The sequence below is a fragment of the Coloeus monedula genome, assembly GCF_965178545.1.
Source record: "Coloeus monedula genome assembly, chromosome: 13".
Taxonomy (NCBI): domain Eukaryota; kingdom Metazoa; phylum Chordata; class Aves; order Passeriformes; family Corvidae; genus Coloeus; species Coloeus monedula.
Window position 1 is genome coordinate 12,820,991 of NC_138793.1, and position 23,950 is coordinate 12,844,940.

Genomic DNA, 23,950 nt, shown 5'->3' on the forward strand with positions numbered 1-23,950 from the left:
CCCTGCCCTGCATGCGAAGGAGGGCTCTCAAAAGCAGCACTCGAGCAGGGATCATGCGATTCTGATGTGACAACCTCCTTTTTCTCCTTTTTAAATTGTTTTTACCAAGTTTCTCTGGCAGCTCTATCAATGTGCCATTATACTTGTAGGTAACGAGGCAGCAATTGCGTGCGGCATATTAAGGAGGGTGTTTTTTCCCCTTTGTGGCTCTGTTTGGGGTGAGTGTGAGTGTCAGTGCCAGCCGTGCAGAGCGTCCCCCCTCCCTCACGCTGGTTTGGGTACCAGAGCACAAAGGCAAAGCACTGGCATGAGCTCAGGCACGCAACAGGGTGTTCCTCTAGGCCAGCAAGCACTCCTGTCCTTGCAGGGAAAATCGCAAAATTCTAGAAAGGTTTGGCTTGGAAAGGGCATTAAAGATCATCCAGTTCCAACCCCCCTGCTATGGGCAGGGACAAAATCCCCAGCTCCCCTCCCAGCAGTGCTGAGCATTGCTCTGCCAGGCTCTTCAAACCCAACCAAGCAAAATGGGGGAAAACTAGCTTACAGACCTTTTTAAGCTGGTAAAATTGTAAAAGATGGAAATTTCAACTTTTTGCTAAATATGTATGATTTGAGCTGTAAATATTATTTTGAATCGCTAATTATGGTATTGGGTTTGGCGCGTCTGCAACACAGTTAAATTACAGCTGCCACTTTGAATCAGCTGGCTCTGAAACTCTTAATATTGAAATCGTGGCTTTTAGCACTCATTTCCCCTCATTTGAAAATAAATATATAATACATATAATATATATTATATATATAATTAAATTTATTTATTTATTTTATAAATAAAATAATAAAACATAGTAAAATTTATTTACATCCAAAGATACAGCATCCAGTCCTGGGTCCTTCCATTTTGCCACTTTTACGAGGGGGGAAATCCCATAAAATCCTCACTAAGCCCCTGGGTTTCACTGCTGCACAGACTGGGGCTGCTTTGCGGCCAGGATTAGTGTGACTGTAGTTGCGGGATTATTCAGCTTCTTCACTAGAACAGGGGTCTTAAAATCCAGCAAGAGATCATCACCATCCTCTTTCCTGGCTACTCTGCACAGGCTTGGCAAGGCAATGCCCTGTGACCAGTGTTTGCTCTTTTCCAGTTCCTACTAACATAATTGATAGACTATAATAATTTAATGTTATATTGTTTAAACCAATACAATTTAATATAATAAATATTATATAATAAAAGATCATACAATAAATTAGAGATAGATACAGATATAGAGATAGATTATATAATCAAACATGCTTGGCACGGGGTGCTGGCTTTCTAGGCAGGTTGCATGGAGAAGCCAGACATGACAGCACAACAGGTATGAGGATTGTCATACACCCAGAAGCTGTTTCTTGGAAAAGACTTCAAATATAACCAAAAATGCACTATGCCTTTATCTGCCTGGCAGAGGAATGCTGAGGAGTGCTCACATACTGAGTTTGGGAAAATGTTGGCAAAAATAACCATCCCCATCCTTCAAGGAGGGCGATAATATGGCTGGAGGGAGTGGGGAGGGATGAGCAATAGCATCAGCACACTTAAGCACTCCTTAAAATGAAGAATGCACCTGTCGGCAGGGGCTTTTCTCTTTCCCCATCCCAGGTTTGCTGCCCCAGCTGGAGCAGCATTTCTCCCCCCCATCCCATGCCCATTCCTGGGATGGGAGACACTTTTGGATGGGGATGGAAAAGCTGTTATGCCAGATCCTGCCTCTACAGCTACGCTGCTCTCGGGGGAGGCAGGATCCGGCACAGCAGCTGCGTGAATCATTCCCAGGATAGACAACAAGGATCTCTGGATCTCAGGAGCAAGGCTATAAAGACATCAAGGAAAATATCACATCCTTTTATTTCACACCTTTATTCTGAGGGAGTTGATGTTTTCTTTGCAAGCTCAGGCAAGTGTCTACTTGACATCCCAGGGAATTACTCATCCCTCTACTCTTGGCTTCTAATTAGCAACTAAAGGGGAATATAATAATTAAATATGCCCAAGGTAACGATACTTGGAAACTCTGGGTCACGTTTCAGCCAGGGGAGGCGGCGAGTAGTTGGAGCAGGTGAGTTTGAAGTCTGTGGGAACCTGAAAAATACAAAAGGGAAGGAAAGATGTAAGAAAAAAAAAAAAACAAAACCAAAGAAAAAGAAGAAAATCCAAACTGTACACTGGGAAAGCATTAGATTGGTGAATTAAAATGACGCCTAGAGTTAAGGTGATGCTTAAAGCCTGTCATACATTTGCCAGCAGTGTTGGGCAAAGCGGGAGACACCTGGGGAACCCCTATCCCAGGAGAGTGTGCAGGGATGCTGGGCAGCCCCTGACCCACTGGTTTTCTGCTCTCACAGGTGGGGAACAAGGTAAATTTAAGCATTTTTATTTCCCAGCCAAAGCTTGGTTGGTCCTCACCCCCTTCCTTCCCTTGGGGGCTGCAATTCAACCCTTGTTAGACCTCGAAGTAATTCCCATTAACATTTATGAGAATTTCATGATCAAAAGAAGAATCAGCCCTTTCATCTTCCAGACATGCCCCAACACACATTACCTGGCCCCAAAAGCCTGTACTGTCAGACAGGAGCTCTCACCCTGTGATGGGGTCTCTCAGGATGCACACCCCAAAACTGGCGGGAACTTTGCAAGGTCAGTTCACTCTCCTGGACCCAGTTCATGGCATCAATTCAGCATTTCCTCCTTTCCCTTCTCCCTAAAAATCAGTAATTAGCAAATCCCCACCCTCTCCACACTGCTGTTTCAAGGGGAAGGTAATACTGATAGCTCCGTTCCAGATAAGAAATACGGAGTAAGGGCCAAACCCTTGCCTGGAGCCACAGGATGAGCCGGCAGCTGAGCCCGACTCATAATCCCGGTTTTGGGAGTCCCAGCCCTAGCGCAGCCGGCTGGGTCACAAGGCGGCTCCCAAAGAGCCCACATCAAAGCGTGCTGCCGGCTTGTGAAAGCGTCCCAGGATTGCACGCCGTGCAATTCCTGCTAAATGGAAATCTCCCCATCCCCTTCCCACTGCCAGCGGGCCGTCGCTGAAGGTGCCTTCCTATGGTTACAGACATGATGTGGGCCAGCAAGTCCTCAAGGAGGGCATTTCCCCAGGAAAATGGGGACATGCCACGTCTTTGCTGATGGCTGGTATCTGGAAAAGCACTAGCTGGGATGTATTTTCCTAAAACTGCAATCAAGGTGCAGGCAGGGAAGCAGGCAGCTTCCCAGGAAGATGCAAGGAGGGAAAACAGACAATGGGTTTAGCTAATGTCTGCCACTGAGAGCAGAACAAGTCTTCGCTTCCAATTTTCTGGGAAAGAAGTCTCCACCGCCTGAGGTCACTCCACTGATCCGGTTTCACTCCCAAATGTTTCCAAGGCTTTGCCTATGCACATGGGGAGTAGTTGGGAATGGCTTCCCAGGGCAGACAGGGGGTGATTCACCCTCTTCCTTCTCTGCCAAAGGGCTGGCAAGCGCTGGCAAAATAAAACGACGTCAGCACCTATTTCCCGTGTTTCAAACTCTTGTTTATCATCAGCAAACAATAACCTGAGATTCGGATCAAAGCCGAGCCTGCTTTCTAAGCAGCAATCACTCCTAGGGCTTCCTGCTGGCTTTCAGCACTTGCGTGTGCTGGATGTTTGCTGGGTGCTAGAATAGTTTTTATTTTCTCTATTTGGGTTTGAAAGACTGGTCCCAGGTGGCCTGTGGTTCCAGGCACCTCTGGCAGCTGAACCCTGGCCAGCTGTGGCTCTCCTGCCCAGAGTCCCACACAAAGAGGCAGCTGGAGCAGGCAGAGCTGAGCTGCCCTTGCTGCTGCAGCGTCAGGGACACCTCTGGGTACTCTGCATCACCACCCTGCCCGGCAAGCAATAGGCAATGGTGAGGGGCAGGGTACCCCCAGGGACTGTCCCCCAGGGTCTCAGTGCTGTGCCCACACGGGGTTCATAGCTCCCTGCATCCCTGCCCACAGTCTGTACTCACTGAGCCATGGTGCTTTTCCAGCGGAGCCCCCTGGCTGCCTGGGATATTGTATCTGGGTGAAGGAGGGGTCACAGAGCACGTCACTGCTCTGGAGGGGTAGTGAGCCCAGAGCAAGCACTTTGGGGGAACACATGCCATGAGAGGGGGACCTGTAGTGGTCTGCAGGGTCTCCTGAAGGCAATGTGCTGGGTGGCTGCACCGTGGGCAGCTGGAGGCTGATGCTGGTCCATTATGCACCTCTGCGTGCCCACAGGTGACTGGAGCCATGTGTCCTTCAACAGAGAGCCAAGGCAGACCTGTGCCAGCTCACCTCCACAGGAGCTGGCTGCTGTGCCTCCCTCCTCGCCTGCCTGGCACCAGCCTTGAGTCACTGCCAGTCACCGGCACCAGCCCTGGCACCATCCTGTGGCTTTCAGCAATCGGCTGTAGGCACCCCAGGTGTCACAGGAACAAGTGTTTCCGCCACATTGTCCTGAAAGCTGTCAGCTTCCTTCACTCCTTTCCAGGGAACCCTGTCCCTGACATGCCCATGGTGATGCTCAGCCATCATCATCCCCGTGGTGAACATCATCTCCAGCTCTGCCTAGAGCACCGAGGCACTGACTCACTGACTCACCCTGTTAATCTGCCCGGCAATCTCAGGGTAATTGCCACGGACATGCCTGGGGACAGAGCCAGGAATCCCACGAAGGGGACATGAGAGCCAAGGGGTACAGCTCTGGCATAGCAAGGGCTGGTGAATAAATGCTGTGCAGGGATCCTGCCTGTTTTGCTCGGCTCTGGGAAGCAGCATCAGGCCCATTTAAATGATGGAGAACCCCCAGGCAAATGGAGGGCAGGGGCCAGAAGGCAAAGTGAGGCTGGCAAGACCTTGTCATGGGGGTATTTAAACAGCAGGAAGGTGTCCCCAGCTTATCACCTCAATCACAGGTTGCTTCTGGAGGTAGCCTGATTTGTGTGTCTGCCTGACAACCCACTACTCCAGTCCTATGCCAAATTAATTATAGAATGTATCCCAAATCAATTACAGAATAGACCAGGAGGAATGCAAGATCTACCAGAGCCCTGACTCCCAGTCCTACATCACCTGGAAGATGCTTTTTTCCTTTGTGCAGAAAGGGAGGAAAGAGGTAAAAAGGGCTGGGGTCTGACTGAGAACAGATGCTGGAGAGCTTTTCTTGCACCCTGTCCTTTCATGGCAGAGATTGTTCTTTTCCCATTTTGTGGGCTTCACCTTCCTCCTCTTCCTCCAGGCTGGAGGAGAGGGACCACTTTGGAGAAGCCACCTGTCCCTGTATCCCTGGGCCACCACCAGCTGGAGACAGGGACAATTTTTGCCTGGGTGGCCAAGGGTGCCAGGCAGTGGGGGAAGATACAACAGATGCAACAGTGATATTGCTGTTCCCCATGTATCCATCATGACAGGGCAGGAAGCATTTCCCTGGGCATATTACTGTACCACAGAAGTGCTTGGCTGACTATTTCAGCTAAGAAGCAGAGCAAATGCAAGATCCCAAGGAGATGCGGCCCCTTTGCCATGACACTAACACAGTACAGGGGGCCGTAGCCAGAGAGGCAGGTGACCCTTTGCACATGTGTTTCCCATGTTTGTGCTTCCCTGTTCCCACAGGAACAGTAACACTCTTGGCACATGCCTGGTCCCTGGCACTGTCCCCTGCCATCACGCCCCAGTGCATCAGCAGCAGTGTGACATTCACACGACCGCAGGGCTGGCATGTCAGGGCACCAACGAGCTGCTCCAGGCTGGAGGAGTTGAGGAAGGGGCTCATTGGCTCTGCCTTCCTCAGGCTTTTCCATATTGATTTTCCACACTGGCCTGGAGAGGCTGGAGGAGACGCTGAGTTGGGGCACTGGCAATGCTCCCCATCATGTCACCCAACAAGCCCAGACAGATGAGTGGTAAAAATACTCCCTGGGCTGCTGTTTCAGCTGGATTAGCATCAACAAACTGCCTCAGCCAGGTACCTCCGGCAAAAGCCCAGCTGGGATAAAACCCCAAGGCAAAGGAGTCTCAAAGCAGGGGGCAGCTGGGATGGGGTATCACTGACACCAAAGAGCACACAAAAACACAGGGATGAGGAGGAAGGATGTTCCACAGCTGACAATGCCTCCTGCACACAAAGTAGACTGTCCCCACACCAAAAATCTCAGCAAACCTAATTTTTTTTTTTTGTGCCTTCCACCCCAAACACTCACTGTGCTTTCGAGTGCGTGGGTAAAACCTGCCAGAGGAGTTGACCAGGGTGATGGCAGCTTGCCTGCCACCCTCCTCCCCTGCACACCCAGCTAATGGTGCACGGAAATTAATTCAGAGGAGTGGGATGGAGCACCACAGCCGGGAAGGAGACGGGCCCTGAGGTGCCATTCACGGCATCGAGGGGACGTGGGTGCTGCTCTCCTGGGGCACTGGGAGGGCATGGCAGGCTCCGGCCAGACCAGTCCAGCTTGTTGCTGCTCCCGCTTGCGGGGAGGGTGTAGGAACCACAGGACAGGGTCTCAAGCAGAGACTGCATCCCTGTCGCCTCATGGTGCCATGTCCCCCTCACCCCACTGTGCCAGCTTTGAGAGGAGGGGACTGAGATTTCCCAGCAGTGGTGGCACTCCCTGGATTAATGTACCCCCCCAGTCAGATTGGCAGATTGATTTTGGCATCAGTCAATCAATCAATCAATCAATCAAGGGCTGGACTGTGGGGGCTCCCTGGGTGCACCCCCTCAGTCCCCAGCCCTGTCGAGTGCAGCAACACTTCCGAGACTGGTGTCATCTGTGTGATGAGACCTGGCCGTTCTCTGCACCCCTCCCAACACCTCAGCGGAGACGGGTGGTCACCCCGGCAGCCATCCCTGCTGCCACAGCACCCCGCGGAGGGGGCGCGGGGGGATGAGGCAGCCCCAGGTCACGCTGGGCCGCCCGGGGAGTGAATCAGCAGCGCCCGGGGCAGGAGCCGGGCTGAGCCGTGCGCAGGCTGCAGGGGCGGAGGTTTTGCACTCGCTCTCGCCTGGCCAAGGATAAATAGGAGGCGGCTGCGAGTCCTGCCAAAGCTTCTTCCCGCCGCCCAACGCGTCTAACAGCAGGCACCCAGCCCAGCCAAACATGGACTCTCAGGATTGCCCTTGTGCCACAGGTAAGGCAGCGCTTCCTTCCATCCCGGGGGGCAGCGGGAGCCCCGGCATCCCAGCGGGAACACTGACACTCCCGCCCGCCGGCCTCCTCCGCCATTCCCGATGTTCTTTCTCGTACGGGCTGGGCCAGCAACTGAAGTCCTTTCCCAGCACTGCGGTGTCACACTGGGAGCATCTCACTGAGAAGCGGCTGGGAATGACCTCCCCTCTGAGCGAGGCTGAATCATCAGGGGATGCTCGGAGGGGAAGCAATGCTCTCCCCCGCGGATCTCTGAGTTGTGGGTATTCCCTCCTACCACCTCTTCTCAACCTCTTTTTCTCCTTTTCTCTATGTTTTAGGTGGCACCTGCACCTGCGGGGACAACTGCAAATGCAAAAACTGCAAATGCACATCGTGCAAAAAAGGTAAGGGGGATCCCTGAGCCCCCGGGGGGGGCAGAAACACTCGGGAGGGTTTCACTACACGTCCGTGTATGCAGTCAATCAAATCAGTCTCAGCATTGCCAGAGGAGAGTTTATTCCTCACATATGGCTTTTTTCCCCCCAAAGGAGCACTGTGTGAATCCCACCCCCTCTCCGGGCAATACAAGTCACTCAGTACCACCTAAACCTGAGCATTCCCCTCAACAGCCCCTCAGGCTTAGCACAGGGGGATGCTGGGGAAGAAGTAGCACTGACATTTCTTCTGGGTGCTCCCAATGCTGTCACCCCCAGCAGAGCCAGGTGCCAGGAGGGTTTGCAAAGAGAGGGACTGGGGGAATCCTGGTGAACCCCCGGGAGTTCCACACTCTTCCCCTGCCTCTCCAGTGCCAGCCCCAGCTGCACAAACACCCTGGGAGACACTGCCAAGGATGGGGATGCTGCTAAAAGGGAACGACATGGATACATGGGAGGTCTCCAAAAGAGTGAGACCCCCCAAGTCCCAGCCTGAGACCTCCCAAGAATGTCCTTAATATTTTTTTGTCCTTCCCACAGGCTGCTGCTCCTGTTGCCCAGCTGGATGTGCCAAGTGTGCACAGGGCTGCGTCTGCAAGGGGCCTCCCTCTGCCAAGTGCAGCTGCTGCAAATAGGGGACCCCTGGCTGCACATCTAGGGGCGATGCACATCTGGGGGGGCCAAAGGAGAATAACCTTATTGTGTATGTTGGTTGTCTTTTTTTATATATGTGTTTAGATTTCTTTAGTGTTTGTCACTTTGACATGTAATAAGCTACCTAAATAAAGTGATATGTATATAAAGGTCCATAAGGAACTTGGCACTTCTGTTGGATGCGGCGGTTCCCCTGGGGAGCGGGAGGACAGTGCATGTGGGGGATCATGGCAAAGAGCCTGCATCTTATTTTTGCTCCTGTCTTCCATTCTTGGCTCTGCTCTCCCTACCAGGAGCTCTGATTCTTGTTTTAACACTTTCCCTACACAACAAGGGATTTCCCCCCCCCCCCCATCCTCTTGTTACCCAGAGGCAAATCCCATGCTGTCTCCTCCAACAGAGATCCTTGGGGCTAATGAGCAGCTCGTTATTACAAGCTTTCACTGTAATAACCACCCCAGCCCTGCCCATTTCCAGGGGGAATGTTTCCACGGCAGGTGGGGCAGCAGAGAAACAGGTTTCGTTTTCCTCCTGGCAATTTAGTTGAAATGGCTGGCAGAACCACACTGCTTATTCCCCTGCCACCTCTGCCAGCCTAGCTGGATGCTCCTGGGGAGCCTCAGGTGACCTGGTTCCCCACCAAGGGGTGCAGTGCCCACATAGGGGCGTGATCCCCACAACGGGGTGCCCTGCTTGCAATAGGGTTCAGTGCCTGTGATGGGATGTGATGCCCAGACCGTAGTGTGATGCCCACTATGGTTTGCAATGTGATCCTTGTGATGGGATGTGATGGGGTGCAATGCCTGTGATGGGGCAGAATGCCCACAATGGGATGTGATGCCTATGCCAGGGTGCAAAGCTCACAATGGGGTGTGATGCCTGCAATGCCCATGTCAGGGTGTGATGCTCACCCTGCCCCGGCACAGCCATGTTGCTGCCAGAATGCTGCACCCCAGGTGCCACATGCCACCCTGCTGCTTCCCAGGAACATGACAGGTTCTGCCTGTCCCCGCAGTCCTCAAATGCAACCATTCATGGCCTCTTTTTAGGTTAAAAACCTTTCCTGACCCACCCACTCACCACCACCAGGACTCAGCCAGGGATTTGGCACAGCCTACAGCACAGCACCCCTGCCCACGGGCTGCTCACGGTGCCAGTCCCTAGGGGTTACCCCTTTGCTCCAGGAGGGCTCCTCCCTCAGGGTGTCCCCTGAGATGTCACCATCACCCCACACTTCTAACAGGTGCAAAGGCCACCCCTACATCACCAAATGTAGGGCAGGGCAGGCATGCAGCAGGCATGGAGCAATCACACTGAACTCCGCTCTGCGAAGAGCAGGGTTACCTTTATTCTTTCCAACCCAGAGAGATGTAAGTGCCCACTATACAGAAACACCACTAGTGGGCCACGACAAGAGTGAAGGAGAGGTTGCTAATGGGATTTATCACCAAACATGTGGTTTAACCAGCAAAGCTCATGGCATCCCTCTGGCTTTGCTGGCCCCTGTGGGTATGCACTGGTCCTGCCCCATGGCTCTGTGCTGTGCCCATCCCTGTGCCCCATGGCAGTGTGATGGAGAGCAGCTGTTGCATGCTGTCCCCTGCCTTCAGGGGAGTGGCAGTGGTGGGGGTAAGGGGGGAAATGGGGGTTCCAGCATCCCAACTCTGAGCCCTGACATCTGTGCTGGGCAGCTGCAGCTCTGCTCCTCACTTTATGGCTGCTACAAAATCAGAGTTGGACCTGGCATTCCTCTTACATAGGAACAAACTTGGGTTTAACTACTCCATGCCCTGGGAAATTGGAATACCAGCAGCAATACAGGAGACCCCTCTGAGCTCTCCTCTCCCCATTGATGTCTGGCATGGCCTTTCAGCAAGCCCATGGCTCAGGGGATACTCATTCATTCCTCTCTGTTCTGCTTGCAGGATGACCTCATCATTTAGCAGAAATGCTCAGATTGGGAAATCAGGCATTTTCCAGGCTCTTTCCCCATCCCAGCTTCACATACAGTTCTGTGGGGATGCTGTGCTGCCTCTTCCCGCTCACAGTGATGTGGGCCCGGGACAATGTGTCCCAGGATTCAGCACAGCCCCTCCATGTATGACATGCAGGAATCTGGGAATTCCCCTGCTTTCCCTGCAGCTTCGGCCCTGCACAGTCACCCCCGCACAATCCCATTTTGGGTGATCAGGGCTCTCCTTTCCTCGACCACGGGTGCAGCAGAACCCGCCCCGCTGGCGGGGGGGCCCGCGGGGACAGCACATTCCCGAAGCACGGCGCTGGGGGTGTCCGGGAGGGAAGCGATTTCACAACCCGTGTTTATTTGAAGTGACAGCACACGTGCTCGGTTATTCCACCTCTCCTCCTTCCCGCTCAGCCAGTGGCGTGTGCAATGCTTGCTGGCTTCGCCTCGCTGCCACCGACAAACACTGCCAGGGAAAAACAACCCCGTGCTTTTGCAAACAAGCACGAGCCGTTCCCTGGCACAGCCTCCCTGGGTCACTGAAGCTCTCCTGGTCCTAGAGCCCGCTGGTCCGGGCTCCGCGGGGGTGGGCCCCATCTACAGCACCGGCTCTGAGCTCTGGCTTGCCCCATCTGTGACACCACCAAGAGCAGGGGATGCAGGCACGGGGACGGCGTGGCCCTGGCCCAGCCACTGTTTTCCATGCTGGATGTTGAACTGGCCACGGGCACGTGCCAGTTGGCACATAAACCCTGTGACAAGGTGAAAAACTCACGTGAATGAGAAAGTAATTCCCAGCAGCTCAGAGCTGGCAATGCCAAACTACCACACTGCATCCCCATGCTCACCCGAGGGAACTGCATGAAACTTAAGGGAGATTTAGGTCGGGTACTAGGAAAAGGTTCTCTACCCAGAAGGTAGTCGGGCACTGGAACAGACTCCCCAGGGAAGTGGTCACTGCACCAAGCCTGACAGTGCTTAGGAAGTGTTTGGACAACACTCTCAGGCACATGGTATGCTTTTTGCGGTTGTCCTGTGCAGGTTCAGGAGTTGGACTCGATGATCTTTATGGGTCTCTTCCAACTCATAGTATTCTATGTTCTATGATCCACCCCTCCTGGGAGGCCATCTGAGCACTCCAGCCCCACGGGGGCTGCCCAGGGCCATCCCACTTTCCAGTGGGGTGCTGAAATAGTCAATCTCATCCTCAGGGGCAGCCCCATGCACCCCATAGCCACCCCTGGCGTGGGGGGCACCACTTCACCACAGCGCTGGACACATGGGGAAGCATCACGGGGCTGTCCCAAGTGTGCAGGACCCGGTGGCAGTGCCATGCTAGCGCTGTCACGCCCACAACCCGCGCAGTTCAGAAGCTCGATCCCCCGGGGTGCAGCACCCTGCCTGGGACGGGCGTGCGGGTGAGACACCCCGGCCTCCCCGCAGGGGGCTGGGAGCAGGGGGGGGCGGGCAGGTCCGTGACCCGGGTAAGCACGGCACGGCACGACACGGCCCCACAGTGGGCACGGCACGGCACGGCCCCACAGTGGGCACGGCCCCCCTGAGCACGGCCCCGGGGTAGGGCACGGCGCGGCCCCGGGAAGAGCACGGCCCGAGGGTGAGTACGGCACGGCACCGCCCCCGGTGAGCACGGCCCCGGGTGAGCACGGCCCCCGGGTGAGCACGGCCCCGGGGTGAGCACGGCCCCCGGGTGAGCACGGCCCCCGGGTGAGCACGGCCCCGGGGTGGGCATGGCCCCCGGGTGAGCACGGCACGGCACCGCCCCCGGTGAGCACGGCCCTGGTGCTGGCGGCCCCGCTGCACCGTGCGCAGCGCCAGCACCGCCCCGCGTCGTGCCCCATAAATAGCGGGCGGCCGGCGCTAGTCCGCACCGCTGCCCGAACCGCCGGACCGAGCTGATCCGAGCTAAGCTAGATTGAGCTAAGCCGAGCCGAGCCGAGCCATGGACCCCCAGGACTGCACGTGTGCCGCCGGTAAGTGCCCCGTCCTGTCCCGGCTGACTCCCGCCTAACTCCCGGCTGCCTGACTCCCGGCTGACTCCGCTCTCTTTCGCTCACTCCCCAGGTGACTCCTGCTCCTGCGCCGGGTCCTGCAAGTGCAAGAACTGCCGCTGCCGGAGCTGCCGCAAGAGTGAGTGGGGGGCTCAGGGAGGGGGGACTCAGCCTTGTCCTTGGAGGGAGCTGCCACTGCCCTGTGGGACATCCATGGGCACCTCTCTGCTCAATAGGGGAACTTCTTGTACTGTGGGACTCCCTGGGCGCCTTGCTGCTCCGTAGGGGAACCCCTCCTTGCCCTGAGGGACCCCATGGACACCTTCCTGCCCCGCAAGGGAGCTCTTTCTTGCTCTGTTGGACCCAATGGGGACCTCCCAAGTCTTGCCCTGTAGACAACCCCTCTTGCCCTGTCGGACCCCGTATGGAGACCCCACCCCTCCCTCTCTTGCCCTGTAGGACCCTAATGGGATCCTTGCCTCTTCCCCATGCCCATTGAGACAACCCCCCCCCACCCCAGTTCCCCTCTGGGGGTCTGCCCCTGCCCTACAGGGAGAACTCCAACCCTTTGGGATCATCAACCCTGCTCATGCAGAGGTGACGTTCCCCACTCTCCACTGGGTCCCCCTGCCCCATGGAGCACCAGTCCCTTCCACCTACCTCCTAACTCTTGTGTCGCCCCCAGGCTGCTGCTCCTGCTGCCCCGCGAGCTGCAGCAACTGCGCCAAGGGCTGCGTGTGCAAGGAGCCGACCAGCAGCAAGTGCAGCTGCTGCCACTGAGCCACTCGCCTCTGCCTGTAAATAGCCGGCACGCTTTGGGGATGGGGGGTGGGGGACACAAAAAAGCCTATTTTTTTTTGGTTTTTCATGTTTTGTATGATCTGTACCAGTGGTGAAACTGGATGGAAATAAAGGAGTTTGTCTGGAGGTACGAGTGCTGCTGTTGGGGCTGGGTTGGAGGCTGAGCATTTTCGCCACTTGGGATACCTGTGTGGGAATTGTTGCTGCGGGATGGGAGACGGCTGCTCACAAACACTTCCCTAAGTGGGCTCTGCACCTCCTTGGGGAAGAAAAGGAGATTCACAGGGCACGGGATGGACCTCATTCTGCATGTGGGGTTGCTCTGGGCATCTCTAAGGTGCTGGTCTCCCGGGGAGGACAGGTGAGATACCCAGGGGTGTGGGCAAGCAAGGGAAGGAGGGGCTCCAGTCCCCTCCAGCCTTCCTTTGGCTTCATGGCAGGTGCCTCTGCACCACGCTTGGGGCTTCCTTTGGGTGAAAGCTTGTGGGAATAAGCATGTTGGGTGGGAGGGTGATGTGTGCTGGCAACATGCACGCCCTGAGCTGCTGCTGGAGAGCACTTGGACAAATTGTAGTGGGGACAAACCCCCCTTCCTCAAGAGCTTGTACTTTGCAAACCCCAATTGTTTCAGAGCAGATCCATCCTCAAAGGGACACTTTCCCTACAGCCTCCCCATGCCAAATACTTGCAGCTACAGTGCCTGGCTCCTGCTGTGGGCATAACCTCCAAGCAGTTTTTTCCAGCTCGTTTTTGGGAAGCACCTTGCTTAAAGTTGCAATGACCTCCAGATGCAGGAGAGCAGGTAACCATAGCCATGAATGCAGTTCTCGGCTGCCTAGATGAGGGGTGGCTGCTGGGATGGGGGAGGGAGGGCAGTGGGAAGATGCATGGGATGTATTTTGCTTCCCAAAGTCTCTGCCAAGTGAAAGAGTCACCTTTTTAGGCACCTGCTTGCCCCTACATGTCTCCTGGGTGTGCCCCACCACAGATGTAGGTTCCCAGCCCTGCTGCCCTCACCCCCTTTGTGCTTCTTCAGGCAATGGGTCAGCTCTACCTGGCAGGAAAGTCTCCTACAGCCCTTGGTGACAAGGCACCAGGGACAAGGGGAAAGACAAAAAACCAGCAAAATTGGCCATTTGGGTAGTCCTTTCTGCTAGGCAGGGTGGCACAAGGTGAGGTGTCTGCACAGGGGGAGCATGGCCATACCAGTTTCCAGGGATGTTTCAGGCATCTGGGATGATTCAGACTCGCCATTTCCCCAGCTTCAGCACATGGCTCTGCAGGGGGTGCCCAGACTGCTCAGCACCCAACTTTGCCAGTGAGAAAAGCAACACCCAGATCAGCACCCATTTGCCTTTTAAATGTGTTGCCTTATTGCATTAGTGTGTCTTTGCCTAAGCAGCCTCCCAGCACTGCTTGTCGCAACGGAGGCGTAGTGCTGGAAATGGGTTTTAAGGGTCTGCCCTGCCTTAAATGCATTTAAGAAACAATAAATCCCATGGGAAGACGTTTTGCTGGAAAAGAAGACTGGCACGGCTCTGCTGCTGGAGCCATGTGAAACAGGGCTGCGACCCCGGCCACTTCAGCGGAGGGGCTGCAGACTGAGCCCCCGGGGCCATGCGCCCGCATGCTGCACCAGAAACAAAGCCGGGCGCGGATGGGGTTTGCCCTCACAGGAAGCGCCCCAGGCATCAACCGCTCCCCGTTCCCATCAGCGTGCCAGGCTGGGACGTGGGCACACACCTCTGCACCCTTCCGGTGCCAGCCTGCCCTGCCTGCACGCCCGTCTGGCAGAGGTGGGGACTCCCAGCCTTGGTGCCCTTTCCAGCCTCCCCAGGAGGGATTTGGGGTGAGGAGAGCCACAGGACCAGCGGAATGGGTGCAGGCACCCATGTGAGGAGCTGGCCTGGGATGTACGCGGTGCCTGCCCTTGCCGGTAGCTGCTCTCAGTGAGGTGGGTAGGGGCTTTCTGGTCCCCTCAGGAGTATTTTCTATTTAAAAAAAAAAAAAGTAAAAAAGTACTTTTTGATGAAGCCGGAAGAGCTCTCAGCCTGTGGACAGCTCTATATAGTAGGAGGGTGAAGGTACCCTTTGCTTGACGCAAGTAGATGGTGATGTGCTTTTTCCAGCCCCGCGAAGAAAAGCCCAGCTCAGTTTGCAGAGGTGGTTTGAGGTGACCATGCAGCCCCCTGAGCACCCAGGGGAGCCAGGGCAGGGGGTTCCTGGGTGCACACCCAGAGGATCAGCCTGCAGCTGCCCATGGGGCTGCATTCAGTTCCGCTTTTTCTGGCTCTGTGTGAATCCCGGAGGGATGATGGGTGTCCGTGACCCTGCGTGGCGCTGGCATACACCATGTGCCGGAGGGACACGTGCCGTGTGCGGACAGGATGTGCGCTCTGTGCAGAGCGGTGATGCACTGTGTGCAGAGGAGACGAGCACCCTGCTCACACGTGACAGGAACCTCTGTGCTGAGGGGACAAGCGCTGTGTGCAGACGAGACATGCACCCAGTGCAGAGAGTAAACACACCTTGTGCAGAGGTGACAGGCGCGTGTGCACAGGGGAAATAACACCCTGCCCTCAGGGGACGTGCACTCAAGGCAGAGGGGAAATGTACCCAGTGCGGAAGGGACATTACAGAGTCCTAGAATTGTTGGAAAATGCCTCTGAGGTAATCAAGTTCAGCTGCTACCCCAGCATTGCCAAGCCCACCCCTAAATCAAGTGACACATCTACATGTCTTTTCAATCGCTCCAGGGGTGGTGACTCCACTGCTTTCCTGGGCAGCCTGATCCAGTGCTAGACAACACTTTCAGTGAAGTATTTTTACTGATACCCAGTCTAACCCCCCCTGGCACAGAGAGCAGAAGCACTCTATGCTCAGGGGATGGGCACCCAGTATGGAGAGTACAGCCATCTGATGTAGAGGGGAAACCATCCTGTGCATTTTGTGCAAGGGAACAGGCGCCCTGTGCGCCCAGTGTAGAGGGACAGGCACCCAGAGAGGGGACAGCACCCCCTTCACCCCGTGCAGAGGTCCCGGGTCCCGCCACACGAACGGCTCTCCCGGGCGGCTTCGCTCCCGGTGCCGCCGAGCCCTTCCACAGGGATCTGCTGCCACCTGCCTGCCCGCAGCACCGCCGCCCGCCCGGCCTCGGCTTCCTGCCTGTCCCCGCTTCCCTCGGTCGCCGCCTGTGTCTGCTCTTCTGTCCTGGTCCCAGCCCCTCAGGGTGGTTGTTTCCCCATCCTGCTCCGGAGGGCACCAGCGCCGGTCGCCGGGCGGACCAGGACTCTCCTCCTCGCTCTGGAAAGGTGCCCCGGGAGCCTGGAATGGCTCAGGGAGAGCTGGGGTGGCACGACCACCCTGCCGGGGCACCCATCTCATCAGGACACCCATCACACCAGGACAACCGTCCCACCAAGGCATCTTTCCTACTGGGGCATCCATCCCACCAGGGCATCCTGCCGGGGACAGGTGCTCCCCTCAAACTGAAGCCACAGGCAAGAATGTACCCTGACCCCCTGCATGCACTTCGCAATTGTGGAGAGCGACTGCGGCTGGTGCCAGCACTGCCTCTGGAACTCCTTTTTACATGGGAACTTTCGGAAATAGAGGCTGTATTGATGAGGAATCTGTTCAGCTTTGAAGGTTTGATGGATGATGTTTTGGAACAGTGGCAAGGTCCAGACATCATCTCTTACACAAGCAGGCTGTTGGATGTACCCTTGTGGGTCCATGAAATTCCCAGTTCCCGGATTTTGCCCGACAAATCCTGTGACATTGGCAGTATTTGGTTTAAGGGTATTATGTGTGTGTACCCAACAGGGGACCAAACACAGGACCATCAGGACACCATTGTACAGGGGATGCTGAGAGTACCTGCTGGCTGTGAGTTTGTTTGTTGGTGTATTTGGCCATTGGAGGCAAAATCGGGATGAATTCGTTATCCTCATTTTACCTCCCAAGGAATCAGCTCGCAGACGGGGTTTGCCAGCAAGAGTTAGCTGTGACTAAGAAGGGAGAGGGAGAATAGAGAGGAATAACCCCATGCACTTTATTTCTGTCTGATAATCTCTTCTTTCAGTGATTTCGCCGCGGCGCGGCCCGCGCAGCGCGGGGAGGCGGGAGGCAGCCTCGAACCCGTGGTCTCCAGCGGCAGCCGCCCCCCGCCCCCCCAACATTCGGTCCGCACCCGCCTCCGAGCGCCTCAATGAAGTTGTTCTCGCGAGGGGGCGGGAACCGGCGCGCGGCGGAGAGCAGCGGCGGGGCCAATAGAAGCGCGCGGCGCGGGGAAGCGCGGCGGCTCGGCCAATGGGAGCGCGGGGAAGGGCGAGAGGGCAGCCAATGGGGGCGCGCGGCGCGGGCACGGCGGGCGCGGCGGGCGGCGCGGAGCGCAGGTGAGGTGAGGGTGCCGTGCGGGCGGGCCGGGGCTTGGCGTCACTCCGCCTCTTTCCCTCGCTTCTTCCCCGCCTCCGGTGATCGTTGCCCGCTGCCCCTCGGGTTCGGAGCTCCCGGTAGCCGCCCCCCGCCCATGGCTCCCTCTCTGGCCCGTGCAGGCCGCTGCGGCGGGAGGCTGGCTGGGAGCGTTTGCAGGCCTCCTGGTGGGCCCTCCTGGGGCTCCCCGGAAGCTGCTCCTGTCAATAACCCGCGCTAACGCAGCGGGGCCGGCTGTGGGTGCGCGAGGAGGGGTCTCCTTCCGAGCGGGGTTGTGCTGGTCGGCAGTGCCAAGCCCGGCTGTAGAAGGGGAGTTCAGTGTTTAAACGAAGTGCCATGCTGGTGCTTCAGGAAGCAGAAGTTCGTTGTCTGGGAAGGTTTCAGGAGAACGGGTTTGTGTATGTGTGGTGTTTGGTTTCTTTTTCAAGTTCTGTGCATGGGGGTCGTTTTTCACCACTGTGGGTTTACTGGTTGGTTCCTAGGAGTTCATAGAATGTTAAGGGGTTGGAAGGGACTTTAAAGCTTATCTATTTCCAACCCCCACGGGTAGGGACACCTTCTGCTAGACCACATTGCTCAAGGCATTATCCAACCTGGTCTTGGACACTGCCAGGGATGGGACAGCCACAACCTCCCTGGGCAACCTGTGCTAGTGCCTCACCACCCTCCCAGTAAAGAATTTCTTCCTAAATCTAAATTTCCCCTCTCTCAATGTTTGTCTATTACTCCTTGTCCTCGCACTACAATTCCTGACAAAGAGTCCCTCTCTGGCTTTGCTGTAGGGCTCCTTCAGATACTGGAAGGTTTATATGAAGGAAATGTCACCTGCTGTCAGGTGTGTGGTGGTGGTAACTCATGAAAAGCACAGTGCTTGCAGCCCTGCCCCTGGCTCAACTGCTGTTTCACGGCAGGTTTTGGTAAGCTTCTGTGCCCTTGCAGTTCATAGAATCAGAATATCCTTGGTTGGATGGGATCCACAAGGATCATCGAGTCCAGCTCCTGTCCCTGCACTTGACAGCCCCAAGAATCATCCCATAAAACAACCACAAAGTTGCCAAGTGTTGCTTTCATATGTGCCTGGCAGGGTACAGTAGGTAAACCATTTATGATATTTGGGGCTTTGGTCCTTTTCAGATCAGCAAGTTTGATGCAGGAGAGGATAGGTGTCTTCAATCACTTTACATGGACCGTTCAGCCTATCCTTGAAGGAGCTTATGAATAGGCCTTGCCCACTACCCCGGGTCACAAGTCCTTTCTACCAACAGCGATACTGACTTCTGCAAAACAGTGAGAATGACTCTAAGGATTTCTTACAGCACACCTTGGCTGCAGAATTCTATTCCTGAACCTAAAGAATGCTATTTGTTTATGGTTTTCCCAGAGTCATTACAGAGTGTACAGAGTAACTTCCTTTTGCTGTTTGGTCCCAGCTGCAGACAACAGCCAGATTTCTGTGGTGTTGAACTGCCTTTGTGTTAAACCTTGAGCTGTGGATGCACTGAGTATTTGGTATCTGATGAGCAACTGCTGTGGAGTATTAGGTGCCATCTGTATTCCAGTGTTATTCTAACCCAGAATATATGAACAGTGAGTGGGAGGGCTTGAATTAAAGTCCAGGTGCAAAGAAGGGCTGCTTCTCTTCTGCAATTTGGTCGTATTGTTTTAGGGACAGTAGTTATGGAGAGCTAAGGTGATGGTGACAAAGGAACACCAGCTCCTGTGTGCTTTACTGCTGTTTCACTTACATTGTGTCTTAAAAAGTTTTCCTCCTCCTTGTGAAAACTTACAAATAGAAAAAGCTTAAAATTGCTTGGAAGAATGTATGTGATTCTGTCATCTAAATCCATAATGTTTCCGTGGTGCTGCTGTGACAGGAAATTCGGTGAGGAGGAAGGATATGAGTTTTCATGTATGGAATTTAAAATACTAAACCAAGTGCTCTATCTAATGAGGGTTGGTTTGCCCCACTGTGGAAGTTAGTGCACTGCTGAGTTGGGTGCTTAAAATAAAGACTAAGTGTTTGGAAAAGAGGGAGAGTGGTAAGATTGCAAAACTGCCAGCAGAGTCAGTTACTCAGAACAGTGGGGACTTGAGACCACTATGAGGAACTTATGGCAGGTAAAAGGAAGTGATGACAAATGTGTGATAGTGTGTGTTGGTAGAAATCACTTCAAATCCTATTCTTCAGGTCCAGTTTAAATTATGAACAGTGTAGAGAAGCATTGTGTGCCCTTTCTCGTCCTTTCTCACAGTGCAAGTAACTCAATGTTACTGCCTTTAGAACTGAAAAAACCCATTTTTGTTCAACATACCTACTGTAAGGGCTCTCTGGGGTCATAAGAAGATTGGACTTTAGCATATCTATCTACAGATGAGATGAAGAAGAAAATACGCAGGACTGAAAGCCTTTTTATAGGAGGCAGAGGAGCATTAATTGATCGGTGGTAGAAGAAACAATAGGTTTGGAAGGTTGTTGTGTGGTCTATGCAGGATTTTCCTGCATCTGCCTTTTGTTGCGGGGGAACAGACTGTTGTGCCACATGGGGTACCAAATATAGATTGAAGCTTTAAGGTATTTGTTTCTAAGATGGCCTATTGTGATTTTATCTGGGTTTGGTGTAATTAGGGTGTGGTAGTTTTCCATCTGTTAGGTTTGATAAATGTTATTGTGTTTTACAGACAAGAGGATGGTGTGCTGAAAATGTGCAGCAGATACTTGGGTTGTACATTTGTCCACCTGCTCTTTGATTTTCATCTCTGTGTTTCTTAATCAGTTCCCCTGTCCATAACACAGGGATTATGTTGTTGACTTCTCTGAAATGTCTGATGTCTGCTTATGCCAAGTGCCATGCAAGAGCTGGGTATTATTGCTGCTTCTCAAACAGAATTCCCCTGGCCTGCAAAATGGATCTTTTAATTATTCATGTTTAGCTTAGTAGACAGAAGCTGCTCCACTCTCTGTAGCAGCCCAGGCTTGGAACATGTCAAAGAAGCACTTTTACATCAGATCTTGACTGTAGGAAGTAGAGCATTGCTGGCTTGCTCTTACTACTTGTGCTCTTGTATTTTCTTTCCACAAGAAGCTGATCCTGACTCATCAGACTGGGTCTCTTGAGCACTTTGAGGTGGGAGCCTCTTGGAGAGGCCAACATGGGATTTCTTCCTTTTTGTTTCCTGTTTTGAAGAATCTTTCTGCAACTTGTGTAACTCTTGGTTCATCAGCTGCTCTGAATGGAGTGGGTGATGCTTTCTTTCTCCTTCTCCCCTGTGACATCTTCCTTTCCTTTTCCCAGAGCACTGGAAAAATCTAATTTTTTTACTGTTTCTCAAAGTTAATTGGTTAGTTGACACAAACCCTGTCAGTGTGTGAAGTACAACAGACACTTCCACATGCATTGGAGTATTTCAGCTTTGTGTCTTTCTGAATCCAGTACAGTAAAATGTTCATCGTGGCCATATTTGGAGTAGAATAGCTACAGTTTTCTTCCTTAGGTAGCATTGTAGTACTCTTGAGGAGTTTTTAAATGTTTTTTAGGTAAGAAATCATCAATTATAATCAGTCTGAATAGACTTAAGAAACTTGTAATCTTTTCTGGTTTCTTTCTGGCTTAAACTTAGTCATTTGTACAATATATAGTGCTTATGTGTGGTTTTAAATGTTGGGGAAATTAAACTGGGGTTTAATGGAATCATAGTCTAATGCAGCAGCTTCTATTGATAAGTCATCAAAGTTGTTTTATCGAAGGGCCTTTTCAGTCCTGGCTTTTAGCCCAAGGTCAATCTGGTTTCACCAAAGTTAATTTAATTTCTGACGTATTTTCTTTCCCTTAGGTGTCAGTTGTTGCTCCTTCCCCAGCCAGACATGAAAATCTGCCATCACTGTGCTCGTTACTGTGGTAGCAGTTTCTACCTTGCACAGCAGCTCGAAGAGTCAGACTGCAGTCTCTTGAATGCAGTAAATTCTGTCAGGGTGGAGACAAAGTTGTTTGCTACGAGTATATGAATATTCAGTCTAAATGTTTGAATTCTATCACTTAGAAAAATCTGTTTAGTGTTGGCTCTCTAAGCTTTGAGATGTTACTTCCAGTGCTTGGTTATAATCACAGATACTTTAACTTGGTCCAAAGTAACCAGTTTATTCCATGTTTGCTGAATTGGGTTCAGTCTCACAGAGTTGTTGCAATTGTCCTACACAGGCAAACTTATGTGACAGACCTTGCATGGTATTAACATGGTGTTCTACAGCTAAGAAGTGCAGGTTTGGGTGCAATTTTGTAGCACTGATTTTTCACTCTTTTGGTTTCAGCACTCTGAGAAGTTGGTTCTTCTTATACTCACAGCTTTTTTATCTTGGTAATGAAAAGAGGAAGTGGACCAGATCAGATCAAATCAAGCTGATGTCTGTGTTGTTCTCGCAGTCACTGCTCCTGGAGGATCCGATCAGTTCTTAAATGTACAGGGGTGTGGCTGTTCTGGTCAGTGTCTGCCAACAGAGGCTGTTCCTGGCAGGGGTGCATGTGAGTTATTGCAAGTAAACACTGGAAAGATGTTCTGTACTGCATTGCAGGGCATGAAATTGCTGATTTCCACCCTCCTCCTCCCTGTTCCCCGTCTCAGTGGCAGGCTAATCTGTTCAAACAGATCCGGTCTCTGCTATCTCACCTGATTAACAAGTCATTGCAAATACGATCATTCCCTCCCCCAGCTTTCCAGAAGTGTGTGGGGTGTGCTTGTGCAATTCTCCATTCCTGGATGCTGCTGTAAGGGTTTGTCCTGGCACCCAGGCAGGAGGGATCGGTTTCTCTCTCAAACTGCATATGTCTGAATGAATCATCATGCAGTGCTTTTAAATCATTTGTCCAGACAGGGGAAAGCACTGCTACTGCTGCTGGGTAGTTGTACTTGGAAATGGTGAGACTGAGAACGTGAGGAATGTTCAAATTCTGCTGTAAAATTGCTTTGGTGTTGTTGAGGCATACCAAGAAATACTTGAATTGCAGGCTATTGTTGATTAGTAAAAATCCCTGTTTTCTTCTTAGGAGGCTCCCTTGAACAAGATAGTCTCTACTGATTTTGAGTAAATGATAAACAGCTGGAGTTAATGCTTGAGATCTGGTTTGACTTTATTAATCCCAGGCCCTCTGGGCTTGGGTGCAAAAGCTAGGAGAGAGGGGTTGTTCTGAAGATTTCCATCTCTGTAGCACCATTCAGCACCACAGATTTGTCATCATTTGTGGCTTTACAGAGGTGCCTGATGCTTATTGCTTGTAGCTGGTTTAGCTGCAAACCATGATTTGGTGTGTGAAACTGAGGCTTTGGGTTTCATATTTCATTAATGTGGACACCATTGCAGCTATGTGTCTTTTTCCGTTGTGATCCCAAGCACAAATGCTTTTGTCCTTTCTGTAAAAATAACACACTCCATTCTGAATTTAGAACTGCACAATGCATTTAATGCCTCTTCTGTTACAGCCCTTGCCTTGTGCTTTAATTTCTTTAATTATTCTGTCATTGAGTCAGTGCAAGGAATTCTCACACTGGTAAAACTTTCTGCAGGCGTTGAATTTAGACACTGGAACAACATGCACTTTTTTCTTTTGGCTGGGGGTTAATGATATATGGAGTAACACATTTTAATAGATAGCTAGTTATGGCTGTCTGTGTGCATCTATAGCTTGACTGTTTTGCTGTTAATTTAACTTCATGTTTATTTGTGTTTTCAGCCCTCATATATTCCTATACATGCACATGTATGCATCTATCGTTATAATATATAAAAATATGGAATCATAGAATGGGAAGGGACCCATAAGGATCAAGAGTCCACCTCTCCGAGCACTGTATTTATGTGTGTATGCAAGTAGTTTATAACTAAAGTAACACCAAATTCTTCACAGGGACTTCTCTGCTTTCACCCTCCTCTGTATCAAGGCAAAATATGAACTGTGATACGGCATCTGCATCCCACTTCTGACAGATCCATAGACTGTAGTCCTGCGAGGGAAAGCTCTCTTGAAGGACCACTTGAAAGGTTTTGATGTTTAATGCCTGGGGAGGATAGACAATGTATCCTGTTCTAGAAGACCTGCTCTTTCTGGTCTGTCTGTGACCCTACAAGTGTAGAAACTGTTTATAGCTGAGCAAGAATTTTCCCTTTTTCTCTGAAGGTTTCTGTGAGTCTTGAGCGAAGCCTGCAGCAGAGATGGACACGGAAGGCTTTGGAGAGCTGCTGCAGCAGGCAGAGCAGCTGGCAGCCGAGACAGAAGGGATCTCCGAGCTCCCGCACGTAGAACGCAACCTGCAGGAGATCCAGCAGGCCGGGGAGCGGCTGCGTTCCCGCACCCTGACCCGCACCTCCCAGGAGACTGCGGATGTGAAGGCGTAAGTACAGAGCCCTGACACTGGAGACTCTGCACACAGCGTGGAAGCTGTTTATGGGTTTGGTTTCCAGCGTGGGGGGAGTCCTCCTGGGAGAAATAGAATGACTGCAAAG

At 52.8% G+C, this 23,950-nt stretch overlaps 3 protein-coding genes across 3 annotated transcripts in view; all 3 read left to right on the forward strand.

The window, feature by feature from the left end:
- Positions 1–7,065: 7,065 nt before the first annotated feature.
- Positions 7,066–8,408, forward strand: LOC309577722 (metallothionein-1). The gene is made up of 3 exons (XM_082289909.1): positions 7,066–7,163; positions 7,501–7,566; positions 8,137–8,408. Exons 1-3 carry the CDS (start codon positions 7,133–7,135, stop codon positions 8,229–8,231), a joined length of 192 nt encoding a protein of 63 aa, XP_082146035.1. The 5' UTR covers positions 7,066–7,132; the 3' UTR covers positions 8,232–8,408.
- Positions 8,409–12,057: 3,649 nt separating this feature from the next.
- On the forward strand, positions 12,058–13,149 carry LOC309578001 (metallothionein-2). The gene is made up of 3 exons (XM_082290323.1): positions 12,058–12,204; positions 12,296–12,361; positions 12,908–13,149. The coding sequence occupies exons 1-3, from the start codon at positions 12,174–12,176 to the stop codon at positions 13,000–13,002; spliced, it is 192 nt and encodes a 63-aa protein (XP_082146449.1). The 5' UTR covers positions 12,058–12,173; the 3' UTR covers positions 13,003–13,149.
- A 10,510-nt stretch (positions 13,150–23,659) lies between these two features.
- NUP93 (nucleoporin 93) overlaps positions 23,660–23,950 on the forward strand; it is a gene marked incomplete at both ends in the record, with an annotated part of 72,478 nt that continues 72,187 nt past the window's right edge. The window contains one exon of the mRNA XM_082290018.1: positions 23,660–23,838. Within this exon, the coding sequence (XP_082146144.1) occupies positions 23,660–23,838 (179 nt within the window). The remainder of the gene's footprint in view (positions 23,839–23,950) is intronic.

Coding starts and splice junctions, on each gene's coding strand:
- LOC309577722 (XM_082289909.1), top strand. CDS start 7,133: ATGGACTCTCAGGATTGCCCTTGTGCCACAG. Junction 7,164..7,500: donor GGATTGCCCTTGTGCCACAG/GTAAGGCAGCGC, acceptor TCTATGTTTTAG/GTGGCACCTGCACCTGCGGG. Junction 7,567..8,136: donor ATGCACATCGTGCAAAAAAG/GTAAGGGGGATC, acceptor TCCTTCCCACAG/GCTGCTGCTCCTGTTGCCCA.
- LOC309578001 (XM_082290323.1), top strand. CDS start 12,174: ATGGACCCCCAGGACTGCACGTGTGCCGCCG. Junction 12,205..12,295: donor GGACTGCACGTGTGCCGCCG/GTAAGTGCCCCG, acceptor CTCACTCCCCAG/GTGACTCCTGCTCCTGCGCC. Junction 12,362..12,907: donor CTGCCGGAGCTGCCGCAAGA/GTGAGTGGGGGG, acceptor TGTCGCCCCCAG/GCTGCTGCTCCTGCTGCCCC.